Below are 15,576 nucleotides of genomic sequence, written 5' to 3' on the forward strand. Positions count from 1 at the left end.
GACAGGGCAAAGAAACCCCACAAAGGCATGTCTCACATCTGCCAAAAAACATCTTGATTATCCCCAAGACTTTTGGGCAAATATTCTGCAGACTGATGAGACAAAAGTTGAACTTTTTGGAATATGTGTGCCCCATTACATCTGGTGTAAAACAAACACAGCATTTCATAAAAAGAACATCATACCAACATTCAAACATGGTGGTGGTAGTGTGATGGTCTGGGGCTGCTTTGCAACCTCTGGACCTGGACGACTCACCATAATTGATGGAACTATGTATTCTGTGCTCTACCAGAAAGTCCTGAGGGAGGATGTCCGGCCATCAGTTTGTGACCTCAAGTTTAAGTGTACTCAGGTTATGCAGCAGGACAATGATCCAAAATAAACCAGCACATCCACCCCTGAATGGCTCTAGAAAAAAAAAAATTAAGGTTTGAGAGTGGCCTAGTCAAAATCTGGATTTAAATCTTATTGAGATGCTGTGGCATGACCTTTAACATGCTCGAAAAACATCCAATGTGGCTGAATTAAAACAATTCTGCAAAGAAGAGAGGGCCAAAATTACTTCACAGCAATGTGAAAGACTCATTACCAGTTATCGCAAACGCTTGATTGCAGTTGTTGCCACCAGTGGCACAACCATTTAATAGGCTTAGGGGGCAATTACTTTTTCACATAGGGCCAGGCAGGTTTGAACAGCTTTTTTCCCTTAATAAATGAATTCATCATTTAAAAATTGTATTTTGTATTTACTCAGGTTATCTTTGTGCAATTCTAACATTTGTTTGATGATTCAAATCATTTAAGTGTGACAAATATGCAAGAAAAAAATCAAACAAATCAGGAAGGAGGCAAATAGTTTTTCACAGCTCTGTACCTGCTTTGTGCAGTGGTTTTGCACAGAGCAGCCCTGATCCTCTCACCAGCGCTCCTGGCTTTTTCCCCCTTAACCAGTGCCCCCAATAGCAAGCCGCTTGCTTTGGGAGCATTGGTGCGTGCTCGCTCCCAAGCCCCGCTCTCTTCTCATTGGCTCACTGGCTGTGATTGACATCAGTGGGAGTCAATAGCTTCCACTGCTGTTTCTTAGCCAATGAGGAGAGAGAGACCTGGGATAGCCGAGGCTCCCATGCACATTGCTGGATCGAGAGGGGGCTCAGGTAAGCATTAGGGGGGACTGTGGGGGAAGCAGAACATGGAAGTTTTTTTACCTTCATGCATAGAGTGCATGAAGGTAAAAAACCTTCAGCCTTTACAACCATTTTAAACTCCTCCTCTCAGCACCTCTGTAGTTCAGAAGGCAGGCTCTGTGAAATGTGTGACACAGCAGTGAGTACTGACAGGGCATAGTGAATATGTGTCACAGAATTCAAGGAGGTAAATGTTTGGGGATTTTCACAAAGTTTACAAATTGCAAGATCATTCAGATTAATAGAAGTAGGCTTGAAACAATTACGATACGGTTCAATATGTTCACATAATGTGTCTTCCATTATTTACCTGTACTGATATGTTGATATTTCTGTTCAATAAAATCATTTGTACAAGAAACAATTACGATACGGAAATGAATATATGATTTTACATTTTTATCATAGATACACTTTATTAAATGTGGTGAAAATACACTTTGCAAAGATAACACAATCACATGCAAGGAAAATGGAAAAACAATAGTTTGTTTACACATGGTTGGATAATGGACGTCAGCAAAGCTTTGCCTCATTCACTAAGCTAATGGAAAATTCCCTTGCAAAATGAACTGCGTATTTCCCCTTAAAGCGGAGTTCCAGGCTTTTTTTTTTAATTAAAAGTCAGCAGCTACAAAAAGTTTAGCTGCTGACTTTTAATAAACAGACACTTACCTGATCCACGGTCCAGCGATGCGACCGCACGGAGCCCCGCTTCTCTCCCCCTCCTTTCCTCTGCGCCTCCATTGATACTGTGGGCACCCAGCCATGACAGCTTGCAGCTTCACGGCCGGGCGCACACTGCGCATGCTCAAGGCTCCCAGTGGACAGGCAATATTCTGGGACCTGTCACGTGTCCCAGAAGATTGCCGAGAGGGAGAGGCCACCTAGGGGGAGAGAAGGAGTGGCCTAGGCGGTCTGTAGCCGGAACCAGGAAATGGGACAGGAAGTCCGCTTCACTTTTGGGTGGAACTCCGCTTTAATAAATCAACCCCAATGTGTATATTTAGCAATAATGTTTTCACCATCATTAGAGAGGTGTCGGTGCCCCATCAATGGCAGCATTAAATGTGCATTTGGAAAAAAATGATTTATAAAATATTTGAGCAACAAAGGAGCTGTTTCCCATAACAACTGATCAGAATCCTTTTTTTTTTTTATTTCTGTAAACTGAAAAATGAGACCAAACTACAATCAATAGCGCTAATCTTTAATTTTCAAAAACTTCAAAAAAGGCCACAGACATATTTTTTTTAGCTTCACAGACTTTCTTTAAATTTTCAGAGACTGAAAAATGAAACCTAGCTGCTAACTCTTGGCAACAGCTTTATTTTTGCTTCAGTGTATTGCTTCAGTCCTCATAAATCAGCTCAATTTTGCAATGTTGATGGTCTGTAATGTGAGTGGAAAATATTATATCTTTTAATAGGATTTACACAGGAAATCCTGTCACTCATGTCATTTTTCTTTATTGATGTTGCTTTGCTATGCCATCTTTGTTTTTGCTCTTCTCTCAGGATGTTCATTTAATGGTCGCACATATCAGAATGGACAATCAGTGAGAAGCTCTGACCAATGTACACGTTGCTTATGTGAGGTGAATTTTATACTTTATTTCTAATTAAGTTAGATATTTTTCATGTACTAGTGCTATATTTGTTTCTGTAAGAACATTTTCTAATAGGTCATTTTACGAATTGCTCCTAAAGCTGACCATATACTACAAAATCTGACTGTTCAATCTCTGTTTGATTTGCCATCAACTAAGTAGTGCAAGGGTCTGCCTGATTTGAAACAAATTAAATGGATTGTTTGGTTGGTCCTCATATTATTATTATAATTATTACATCATTTTGTAAAATCTAAAGGTGATTATACTATCACATTGCATAGTGTAAGGGCCTACTTAATACAATGTTCTGGGTATATAACTGCAGTTGTAACTTAAAGCCCCCCTTGCCCTCCCAAATGAATTATAAATTACTTTACAGACCTCATATGCAGTTACTTCTCAATGCATGTCCTGGCCAGGGTTGGTCAGCATTTGAGTCGTCTGATTCTGGTATGACTGAGCACATTTGACAAGGCAAGAATGGCCAGCAATTATAATCTAGGAGCAGATCCAGCACTTGCACATGGACTGGCATGCATACTTCCAGTAGTACAGGGTTCTGCAAAGTTCTAAATGTTACTTAGTCTAAAGCCTCATACACACGATTGGATTTTCCGCAGACAAAACCTCAGACTTTTGTACAAAGGGCGTTGGCCAGGAACTTGTCTTGCATTCAAACGGCAAGGAATTGTCGGCCAACAAATACAAACGTAGTGACGTACTACGTGGTTTTTTCAGCTCTTTAGCACCACCCTTTGGGCTCCTTCTGCTAATTTCGTGTTAGTAGAAGTTTGGTGAGTGTTGATTCGCGCTTTTCATTTCGCACTTTTCAGTTCGTTTCTGAACAGCCGTTCGTCAATCAGACATGTTGCGGAATCGGAGGAGATAATGTATTATTTATTTTATTTTATTTTTTTTTTTTTTTTTTTTAACGGTTTAACAGTTTATTAAACAAATTGCAATACATACGATACCAGGCCAATATAGATGGGCATGGGTGGGCCAATATCTGCTGGGTCCAGTGGGCAGAAGGGTAAAATGACTCCGCCGTGACCTGGAATGCAAGCTGGTTTGATTGGCAGCTCCCTCTGGTCCGGCTCTTCCGCCTGGTATCGCGGTGACATCACACGGGAGCGCCGGTGGACTCTGGCTTGGCTCCTGAGCATCCACAGCTTCACACCAGCGGCTGGTTGCATTGTCACGGCAGACTCATTATAGCCTTCTGCCCACTGAACCCCACAGACAACAGCCCACCCACACCCATCCACACCGGCCCGGCATTTTTTTTTTTTGTTAAATGTTTTTATTGGTTTTTACACAAAAGTAACAATAACAAATACAGAGAAGGGAGAGAATAGTACAAGATTAAGTAAAAGTAAAATAAAAATAAAATAAAATACAGTTCTGTATGCTGTTGCGGACGCAGCCGCTGAACTCTTGAGCAAGAAAAGTAAATCATTATATTTAAATTGTAATATTAGATCATATAGTGAGGGGGAAAATTATACGTAATAAAATACGTAAGTATTGTCAGCAGAGAGTAATATTCTTGTAATTGTCGATTTGATTTTGGGGGTATGGGGAATCTTCAATAACAGAGGGTGTATTATTTATTAATGGCCTTGGAGTTATTACTTTGACCCAAGTCCAGTCCAGGAACAGGAGTTCTTGGACCAAAAAATGGTTGCTTTATTAATCATGACCAATTATGTCATATGCCTCTGCTGCGGGAGCTCCAGAAGAATAATCCGGATGTTTTTCTGAATTATCTCCAGATGACAGACCTCTGCTTTCACCAACTCTTGGCATTGTTGACCCCCTATATTAAGAAGCAGGACACATGCATGAGGCTTTTATTTTATTTTTTGGTTGAATAATAATGATTTGTTTTGGTATATTTTTGGATGCATAGAATGCACTTTTTGGTTAAGTTCTATTGGCAGATAGCATGTCTAATTTTATTTGTTTTCTTTTTTTAATGCACAATAAAAAAATTGTGTAGAATAATACTTGGCTATGTGTTTTACTTCAAATGATAGTTTGGGGGTAGGCAGTTACATTTAAAAAAAACATGTAAAATTGACAAGGGACACCAACATAGTTGTATCTTTCACCTTAAAAACTATGGGATTAAAAAAAAAAAAAAGCATAATATTATTCTTGATATCACTAGAAAAAAAAAGCCTTTGAAAATGTGTTTGCAATAACTCCATCAGTATCACCAGCAAAACAGCTTCATTATTATCCCATTAAAGAAGAAGAGAATGTGCGCTGCATTTCGAGATTTCATAATTTGCCACGTCACGAATATTAATTCCCCATTACGAACGCTACTTTACAAGACCGACCGCTTCTGGCTCGTCCTTGCTTCTGAGCCTGCGTGTTTGTACTTTGGACTTTTGTCCGACGGACTTGTGCACACACGCTCAGAAAATCCGACAACAGACATTTGTCCATGGAAAATTGTAAAACCTGCTAGCCAACATTTGTCCACATAAAATCCGACAACAATTGTCCGATGGAGCATACAAATGGTCGGATTTTCCGCCAACAGCCTGCCATTACACAATTTCCGTCGGAAAATCTGATCGTATGTATGAGGCTTTAGTCTGGCCAGGGAGAGGATTCTTTAGTTTGCATCTGAGGAATTACACAGCTGATCAGGAGTTATTTGTTTAAGCCATTGCAGTAAAGGAAAATTCTCTTCCATGTGCACCCCACTTCAAAAGCTAGTTATAAATTGAGGTGGTTGCTATTTTTGTATAGCTTGCTTATTGGATTCGGAGTGGGGGCACATTGGACTTTTTCAGCTGCAGTTGTGTTCTTCCTTGGGTTCTAATGTGCCCCTGGGCTTTTAAGGAAGAATGAGCTCCCTCCAGGCATACATGACCTTAATTTATTCACTGCTATTTATGTGCCAACTTGGAGTCTCTTAAATATTAGAACTAGGACCACACTTTACAGAGGAGCCTTGGCATAGGCACATACAGTGCATCTAGGAGAGTATTTACAACGCTTCACTTTTTCCACATTTTATTATGTTACAGTCTTATTCCAAAATGGATTACATTCATTATTTTCCTCAAAATTCTGCAAACAATACCCCATAATGACAATGTGAAAGAAGTTTGTTTGAAATCTTTGCAAATTTATTAAAAATGAAAAAAATCACATGTACATAAGTATTCACAGCCTTTGCTCAATACTTTTTTGAAGCACCTTTGAAACCAGTTACACCCTCAGTTTTTTGAGTATGATGCTATAAGTTTGGCATACCTATTTTTGGGCAGTTTCTCGTATTCTTCATTGCAGGACCTCTCAAGCCCCACCAGGTTGGATGGAGAGCGTCAGTGCACAGCCGTTTTCAGATCTCTCCAGAAATGTTCAATCGGGTTCAAGTCTGGGCTCTGGCTGGGCCACTCAAGGACATTGAGTCCCATAGCCACTCCTTTGTTATCTTGGCTGTGTGCTTAAGGTCATTGTCTTGGAAGATGAACCTTCGCTCCAGTTTGAGGTCCAGAGTACTCTGGAGCATGCTTTCATCAAGGAGGTCTCTGTACATTGCTGCATTAATCTTTCCCTCGATCCTGACTAGTCTCCAGTTCCTTTTACTGAAAAACATCCCCACAGCATGATGCTGCCACCACCATGCTTCACTGTAGGGATTGTATTGGCCAGGAGATGAGTGGTGCCTGGTTTCACCAGACATGATGCTTACCATTCAGGCCAAAGAGTTCAATCTTTGTTTCATCAGACCAGGGAATCTTGTTTCTCATGGTCTGATGGTCTGAGAGTCTTTCAGGTGCCTTTTTGCAAACTCCAGGGGGGTGTTATGTGGCTTTAAAAGAGGAGTGGCTTCCGTCTGGCCACTCTACCATATTGGCCAGTGCTGCATAGATGGTTGTTCTTCTGGAAGGTTCTCCTCTCTCCACTGAGAAACACTGGAGCTCTGTCTGAGTGACCATTGGGTTCTTGGTCACCTCCCTGACTAAGACCCTTCTCCCCTGATTGCTCAGTTTTACCGTGCGGCCCGTACTAGAGGGAGTCCTGGTGGTTCCAAACTTCTTCCATTTATGGATCATGGAGGCCACTGTGTCTCATTAGTAAAGTATAGTAGGTGAGGTTGAAAAAAGACAAGTCTATCAAGTCCAACCTATGTGTGTGATTATATGTCAGTACCCTCAATGCTGCAGAAATTTTTCTGTACCCTTCCCCAGATCTGTGTCTTGATACAATCCTTTTTTGGAGGTATACAGACAACTCCTTGGACTTCATGGCTTGGTTTGTGCTCTGACATGCACTTTTAACTGTAGGACCTTATATAGACAGGAGTGTGCCTTTCCAAATGATGTCCAATCAACTTAATTTACCACAGGTGGACTCCAATCAAGTTGTAGAAACATCTCAAGGATGATCAGTGGAAAGAAGATGCATCGGAGCTCAATTTTGAGTATAATGGCAAAGGCTGCGAATACTTATGTACATAGGATTTTTTTTGTTTTTTTAATTTTAATAAATTCACAAAGATTCGAAACAAACTTCTTTCATGTTGTCATTATAGGATATTGTTTGTAGAATTTTGAAGAAAATAATGAAAAAAGGCTGTAACATAACAAAATGTGGAAAAAATGAAGCTCTGTGAATACTTTCCAGATGCACTGTACTTGTTTAAGATAAGTGACTCAGAAACTAGTTTGCGTAGGATCTTAAGAGGGCCCCTGGAGTGCACAGAAGCTATTATAGTAAATTAAGACACTGTACGTGTGCCTGTAATCGAGAAGGAACTTTTTCAAACTGCTGATTACTACTTTAATTACAAATCTATTTAATTTCTAAATGTAAGTGATTTTTGTCTATCTCTTGTGTAATAGAATGGAAATGTCGAGTGTAGCCCTATACCATGTATCCCAACACCATGCAGAAACCCTGTGCGGAAGCCAGGAGAATGCTGTGCAAGGTAGGCTGTCTAGTTTATTATAACTTTGTTTTCCACAACTATATTGAGTATTCTTTTCAGCAATACTCAGCCACTGTGGCCAACAAGCCTATAGTGAACCTATATTTTGCTTTGTGAAAGTTAAAGTTTGGGCAGGAGTTTTGGGTACTGCAGTGGCTTATTGGGGTTGCAAGGGCTTGCGGAGAAGGTAAGTGTTGACTCCTTGCGGAGCCTCTTATTGAATAAACCTGAGTTGTTTAAGTGTTTCAGTCATGTGCTCCATATCATAGCAGGACTGTAGGTCATATTTCCACTTCTTTTATTTACACGACAAGCAGACATTAAATTCTGGGGTACATGTGTACCTTGCAGCTCTGTATTTAAAGCTTATGACACGAGCCTCCCCTTGCATGCTAATAATGTGCAAAGATATCTTGACCTCTTTCTGTGCTGATTAACCCTTTCATGCCTAAGCCTATTTCTGACATTTGGTGTTTTCAAGTTAAAATCCATATTTTTTGCTAGAAAATTACTTAGAACCCCCAAACATTTTATATATATATATATATATATATATATATATATATATATATATATATATATATTTTGCAGAGAATCTAGAGAATAAAATGGCGGTTGTTGCAATATTTTATGCCACACGGTATTTGTGCAGCAGTGTTTTAAACGCAACTTTTAGGGAAAAGGGACACTTTCATGAATTTAAAAAAACGAAACAGTAAAATTAGCCCAATTTTTTTGTATAATGTGAAAGATGATCTTATGCCAAGTAAATAGATACCAAACATGTCACGCTTTATAATTGCACGCACTTGTGGAATGGTGACAAACTACAGTACCTAAAAATCTCCATACGCGACGCTTTAAAAATTTTTTTACGGTTACCAGGTTAGAGTTACAGAGGAGGTCTAGTGCTAGAATCATTGCTCTCGCTCTGACGATCATGGCGATATCTCACATGTGTGATTTGAACACCGTTTACATATGCGGGCGCGACTTCCGTATTCGTTTTCTTTGCTGCGCAAGATCGCGGGGACAGGGGCGCTTAAAAAAAAATCACTTTTATTGCTGTCACAAGGAATGTAAACATCCCTTGTGACAGTAATAGGTGGTGACAGGTACCCTTTATGGAGGGATCGGGGGTCTAAAAGACCTCCAATCCCTCCTTTGCACTTCAAAGTATTCAGATCGCCAAAAATGGCGATTCTGAATACTGTATATTTTTTTAAATCCGGCGCTATTGGCAGCCGAGTAAACCGGAAGTGACGTTGTGACATCCCTTCCGTGTTTACATTCAGGAGACTGGAACAAAGCCATTTACAGCTTCGTTCCAGTCTGTGGCTAGACGCCGGAAGTGCCGGATCGGGTTTCCCGGTGGGACGGGAGGCCCGGTCAGAGCCGCGAGAGGCGGTGGGAGGGGGATGTCCCCTCCCGCTCCCCTGGGATAACAATCGAGCGGCTTTAAGCCACATTGGTTGTTATCCCTGGAAAGCCGATCGCCCGCTCTAAAAAACGGTATCAGGATGATGCCTGCAGCTGCGGGCATCATCCCGGTATAACCCCCGAAAGCCGAGGCCACATATATGTTTTAGGCCTTGTTCACATTTGTGTGGTGCGGTTTTTCCTCATCACCTTTCTAGGTGCTCTACCGTTAAGCTCTATTACAATGCAGGTTTTCATTGATGCACATTAAATCCATGCATACTGCATCTTTGATCCACTTTTATAAAATGTGCGTTCTAATAGAGTTTAATGGCAGCGCACCTAAAAACACATGTAAAATGCACATAAAAAAACTTGATGTAGAAAAAAGGCACCACACAGATGTGAATTTTCCCTTAGCCCAGGCCTTTGCCCCCATTAAAACTGGTCATAGAAATTAAATAGTAGAAGATATCTTTACTGATTGATTGTGAGATGATCATAGCAGGAGCATACTCACATTAGCTGAATGTGCATATTAATGCACTTTGATGACCCTCAGCCTGTTGGCTTTATCTCAAAGGAACAAACTTGATTGGCCTCAGAGAATCCTTCCTTTATTATACTTATGTATACTTATGTTACTTATTTACTTATGATACTTATGTTACTTATGTTACTTATTACTGGTGTCTCAGGTGAATCTTTAGAGGTCTCAGGCTTTCTATAGGTTTATAACTGTTTTTTGATCTAATCATAATCAGTTGGATTGAGCAATGGTTTCTCCATGCTTATGGGTTCTTTAAAGGCCAAGATGTTATTAAAACCTCTACAGTTGTACCTAAATTATATGCCTCTTGTCTAACTGAATATTCTACTCTATTCCTCTTGTCTGTAACTGTGCCAGCTTTCTCAGTACCTCTTTTCTTGTTAGATGTGAGGGATGCGAGTTTGATTCCAAGTCATATGCTGAAGGTGATGTGTTCACTGCTGCCCATGACCCCTGTCTCAGCTGTACATGTTCAGTGAGTAGATAACATCATTAGTATGGGTCTGGTCCTTAAATAAACGAATGGTTCCAAGCACACGTTCATTGCTTTTTCTTGTCTAGGCAGGGGAAGTTTCATGTGATCACTTGGATAGACGATGTCCTCCTACAAAATGTAGTCACCCAGGCAAAGGCAAAGGACAGTGCTGCCCAAGCTGTGAAGGTAAAACATTTTCAGAAAATAAAAGGAAAATGTATCACTTTATTTGCAAGTCACCTGTTAGCAAAAAAAAAAAAAAAAAATCCAAAGAAAGCTTTGCAATGGAGAATAAATAAGGTTGAATAAGAATAACATTTCTTACTGTTTGGGTTTTCTGTATAGCTTGTTCATAATTTTCTTTATGCAGTGTGTGATTTTGAACGCACCATATATACCGATGGACAGATATTCCAGCCTTCTGGACATGGACCATGTCTTCGGTGTAGCTGTACGGTAAGGATTCAGTGCTTCTTATCATCTTGCTTAAAACCTTCATATCATTCAGTAACATAATGGGGCTTATATATAAAAAATCTGGTTGGTTAGTATAGACAACACCTCAGTTATTATTTTTTTGTTATAATATTTCCAAATGACCCCATAGTATCTGCTAGTGACTTTCTGTTCAGACTTCTGTTTACCACTACCATTATCAAAGAGAACATGCACTAAAATGATAGCTCCAATGTAGTTTTATCATCCATCTCTACACATGACAGTATACAGCTGTGGATTACACCATGAATTATACTTAAAGTTACACTAAACTCTGGTTTAAAAAAGAAAAAAATCTATTCAAGTATTTATTCATAACTCAAAAAAAATACTTTCTATTGTTCCCAGCCTTCTCCAAATCTCCACATTCCTTTTTTTGCTGCTGTGATCCAACTTCCTGTTAGAGGGTGGCTATGTTCATTCTCCATAGTCCCACTATATGTAGCCATCCTCTCTTGCTCACTTTGGGAGTCGACTATGGACTATGAAATGTATAGTGTGCATAGAGCAGTGCACATGACCAAAACTAACATTAATAGCTTGTTTCAAACAAAGGTTTGAAAGATGCGGGAACTCGTGGAGGAGGCAGAAAAGCACAGGTAGAAATGATTTCATGAAAAATAGATTACGGACTATTAAGTAGTAGATGTGTATGTTTTTTTTTTAGATAAGGATCAATTTTAGTTTCACTTTAAGCTGGCCCTACACAGATCAAAATTTGGTGGGTTTAGTTAGGACTGGGCGAATTCCTATCACTGTATGACCATCTCCACTCAACAGAAGCCAGCTGTTTCATGGACTTTTGTTTAAGGGACATGCTGAATTTTTTTTCTAGATTATTATTTTTTGACAGCAGTGGGACCTGCTGTCTGAATGCAGTATCCTAGCAAAGGGTGTTTTTTTTTTTTTTTTTTTTTGGGGGGGGGGTTATTGTTTCTTCTATCCAAAAACAACAACAACAAACAAATAACATTAAACAACTGATATATAAGTGGACCAGGAAGATTCTATTTACTACTGACATGTATTACTGAAGTTTGAAGAACAAGCCAAAGAATATATATATATATATATATATATATATATATATATATATATATATATATATATATATATATATATATATATACACAACTCTCTCATTAAATTATGTTTGTGCTGTATCATATTTTTTATATTTTTGCCAAACATGTAACAAATCATACACATAGCTTTTTTTAGATTAACACATAAGCTTTGTTTTTGAAGTTAAGAATGTGCTTTACCTTTGATGATCACATGTGCAGAAAAGCTCTGAAAGCTGTGTTTCCTGGTACCAGGATCAGACAAATCATGAAGTCATCTACCTTGGCTTAGCTTCTTAACATTTTGACCTAAATAAGAAAAAAAAAGGTAGAAAATAGCTATAGATTGATAGGACTTTGCACCTAAATAATATGCCAAAGGCTATGCTTATAGATAGTGGTCAGTTCATTGAGTTTCTTTACTCAACCAGGAGATTATGCATTAAAGGGTTTTGAATCGCCCATCATTTGATGACTAAGTCCTAGATATAAATAGGAAAAAGGCTAGGAATATCTGATAGTGATACACATGTCATACATATTCAACAGATGCAACAGTAAAACCTTGGTTTGACAGTACCTTAGTTTGAGAGCGTTTGCAAGACAAGCAACATTTTAAAATAAATATTGACTTGATATACAAGCAATGTCTTGATATACGAGTAGCGTCTCGTCACAACTGAGTATAAAAGAGAAGAGAGGCGCCTCTAAGTGTAGCAATATAATTAATAAAAGTACAACATTTAACAACTCACATGGTTGATGATTAAAACTGGCAAATCTATGTATGCAGGCATCGGGGGTAAAGCTGTCCACATAGACCATCCTCCTCACGGCCATCAATGTCGCCCCTTCCACGTTGCGCTCCATGAGCGGTTCAAGCCACACTTTCAGATCACTCTACTGCAGGGTAGTTTTCCTGGTCACGATTGCAGACAGACAGCGGTGAAAGCCGGCGGTGTGAGGATGGTCTGTGTGGACAGCTTTACCCCGGACGCCTGCAAACTTAGATGTGCCTGTTTTAATCATCGATTATGCGAGTTGCTAAATTTTGTACCTTCGTTAAATGTAACCATATTGCTACACTTAGAGGTGCCTCTCTTTTATACTCTCTAGCTCCTGCTGGATTTTGCTTCTAATCTCCTTGTGGAGGCTTCAATTTGTGGATGAACATTTTATGATTACACAACCTGCTCACATTGCTATAATCTTTTTATATGGACTATAAACTGAAGGACTTATGAATAAATGGTTGTGGAAAGAATCATTTGAGTTTCCATTATTTCTTATGGGAAATTCACTTTGATATACGAGTGCTTTGGATTACAAGCATGTTTCTGGAACAAATTATGCTCGCAATCCATGGTTTTACTGTATATTTACTATATAATAAAATACATCTAATATATACCTATAGGCTTCAATGCAACTATACATAAACAAATACAGCACCAGTGAGGGTGTAAAGCCCTGGTGCCCAACCTGTGGCCCGAGGGCTGCATGCGGCCCTTTGGAATATGACGTATGGTCCTTGGATCTCAGCAGTCTGTAGTGGGAACATTGATTAATAAAATAGCATTGATCCCTACTAGCCTCATGTAACGTGTTCCCAATTTCGTACTGTCTTCTGTAGCATATCCCCAGGCAAAAATGTAGCATATCTACATCTTCTAACCCTCATTTCCTCTATTAGGTCCACAGTTTCTGACAGTCCTCGCAAGCATTACATTACTTTACAGTATATTGAACATTATGTACAGCTCTTTGGTTATGATAGGGGCTACATTTGAGAGGCCCCCTTTAGCTGATAAGTTGACAAACACTGGTGTAAAGCAAGAATATATTACAAGTGTTTTTTTAACCAGGGTGGTGCTGTGGACATAGCATATCTTGATTTCAGCATTTGATACAATTCCACATAATGATCCAATACAAAAGTTGTAAGCTAGGACTTAACCCTTGGGTGGTTTAATGGATATGGCTAAAGGATAGATATCAGAGTGTGGTTGTAAATGGGGTTCATTTGGAACGGAGACCAGTCACTAGTGGTGTACCACAAGTCTCTGTACTGGGTCCTGTTATATTTAATCTCTATGTAAGTGATATAACTAAAGGTTTGTTGGGCAAGGTATGTCTTTTTGCTGATGATACAAAAGTGTGTAATCGGGGTGATATCCCTGGAGGTGTCTGTAATATGGAACATGATTTGGCATCACTGGAAGATTGGTAAAAGCAGTGGAAACTGCAGTTCAATGTTTCTAAATGTAAAATAATGCACCTAGGGAAAAATTATCCTTTGAGGAAGTACACATTGGGGGTACAGTGTTGGTCAGCACTACAGAGAAAAGAGACTTGGGGTATTTATTTCAGACGATTGCAAAGTGAGCAATCAGTGTGATCAGGCAGTGGGAAAAGTGAATAGAATTCTAGGATTCATCACTAGAGGAATCACCAGCAGGAGGAAGGAGGTTCTGATACCCCTATATAGATCTTTAGTGAGACCTCATTTAGAATACTTGTTCAGGTTCTGGAGACCTGATTTACAGAAAGATATTGATAGGATAGAATGAGTCCAGAGACAGGTAGCAAAAATGTTGAAAGGTCTGAGGGGTAAAACATTTTGAGAGCGACTTCAGGAACTTATTATATACAGTCTGGAGGAAAAAAGGGAAAGGGGAGACGTGCTTGAAACCTTTAAATACATCAAGGGGGTGAATAAGGTTCAGGGGGGCAGTTTTTTCAATATGAAACCAAAATCAAGAACACAGGGACATGACCTCAAACTAATTGGAGGAAAGTTTAAAACTGATCTTAGAAAGTATTATTTTACTGAAAGGGTAGTTAATGCTTGGAATAAACTTCCAGCAGAGGTAGTGAGACATTCAACAGTAAATGGCTTCAAACCTGTTTGGAACAAACATAGATTTATATTCAGACAAAAAAGTTAACAAATAAAAAACAAAACAAACAAACAAAAAAAACCAGGCAGACTCGATGGACTACCCAGACTTTTTCCGCCGTCACTTTTCTATGTTTATATACATTGTTGGGATTTTATTGAGACAGTTTACATAACTGAAATAATCCTTTGTGTTGTAGAAAGGCAATGTCCGCTGTGTCGAGGAAAGCTGCCCACCTCTGTCCTGCCCAAACCCAGTGAGAGAACCCAATAAATGTTGTCCCGTCTGTAAAGGTGAGACATATGGGAGAGGGGCTCAGATTCTTCCCAAGACTCTGTAATTACTCTTAGTAATGTCTGTTATGGCATTTTGTGCAGGCTTCATCAGTGTTGAATCAACGTCTCCCTATTCTTCTTGTTTTTACTGTGGGACTGACCTAGAAGTCTTCTTCCTTGCATCTGTTTCACTTCTCTTCTATTATACCTATTCTAATTTCAGTATCTCTTTTTAGTATGTGTGCAGGATGGTGTAGAATTCTTGGAGGGGGTAGAGTGGGGGCCGGAAGGAGATCCATGTAGCACCTGTGCTTGTCTGAATGGTGATACAGTATGTGGAGTCAGTCAGTGCCCCCCTCTGTCTTGTCTTCATCCTACCCACAATGAAGGTAAGAAGAACACTGACGCCGTAGTCTGTGCATTTTGCATTGTACATCTTTGCATGAACCTGTATGTATAAAGTGTAAGAAGCTATCAATTTTATACCGATTAACCCTTAGGGTTCTGAAACTGTAGCCCACCTAGTACCATATAGGATTGGCAGGTTTTGTGCATGGTTTGTTTATCGTAGAACCACTAAAGTAACATAGACCTTTAAGAATAACTGTACATGCTGCATCATATCAAAGGTCTCAGTTA

The 15,576-nt window shown here is 39.4% G+C and overlaps 1 protein-coding gene across 1 annotated transcript in view; it reads left to right on the forward strand.

Moving 5' to 3' along the window:
- Positions 1–15,576, forward strand: part of KCP (kielin cysteine rich BMP regulator) — a 158,048-nt gene that overhangs the window by 86,502 nt on the left and 55,970 nt on the right. Inside the window, exons 18-24 of the mRNA XM_073619328.1 lie at positions 2,705–2,784; positions 7,671–7,756; positions 10,110–10,200; positions 10,287–10,386; positions 10,571–10,656; positions 14,862–14,955; positions 15,174–15,326. Of these exons, the coding sequence (XP_073475429.1) occupies positions 2,705–2,784; positions 7,671–7,756; positions 10,110–10,200; positions 10,287–10,386; positions 10,571–10,656; positions 14,862–14,955; positions 15,174–15,326 (690 nt within the window). The remainder of the gene's footprint in view (positions 1–2,704; positions 2,785–7,670; positions 7,757–10,109; positions 10,201–10,286; positions 10,387–10,570; positions 10,657–14,861; positions 14,956–15,173; positions 15,327–15,576) is intronic.

Source organism: Aquarana catesbeiana, linkage group LG03, assembly GCF_042186555.1.
Source record: "Aquarana catesbeiana isolate 2022-GZ linkage group LG03, ASM4218655v1, whole genome shotgun sequence".
NCBI classification, from domain to species: domain Eukaryota; kingdom Metazoa; phylum Chordata; class Amphibia; order Anura; family Ranidae; genus Aquarana; species Aquarana catesbeiana.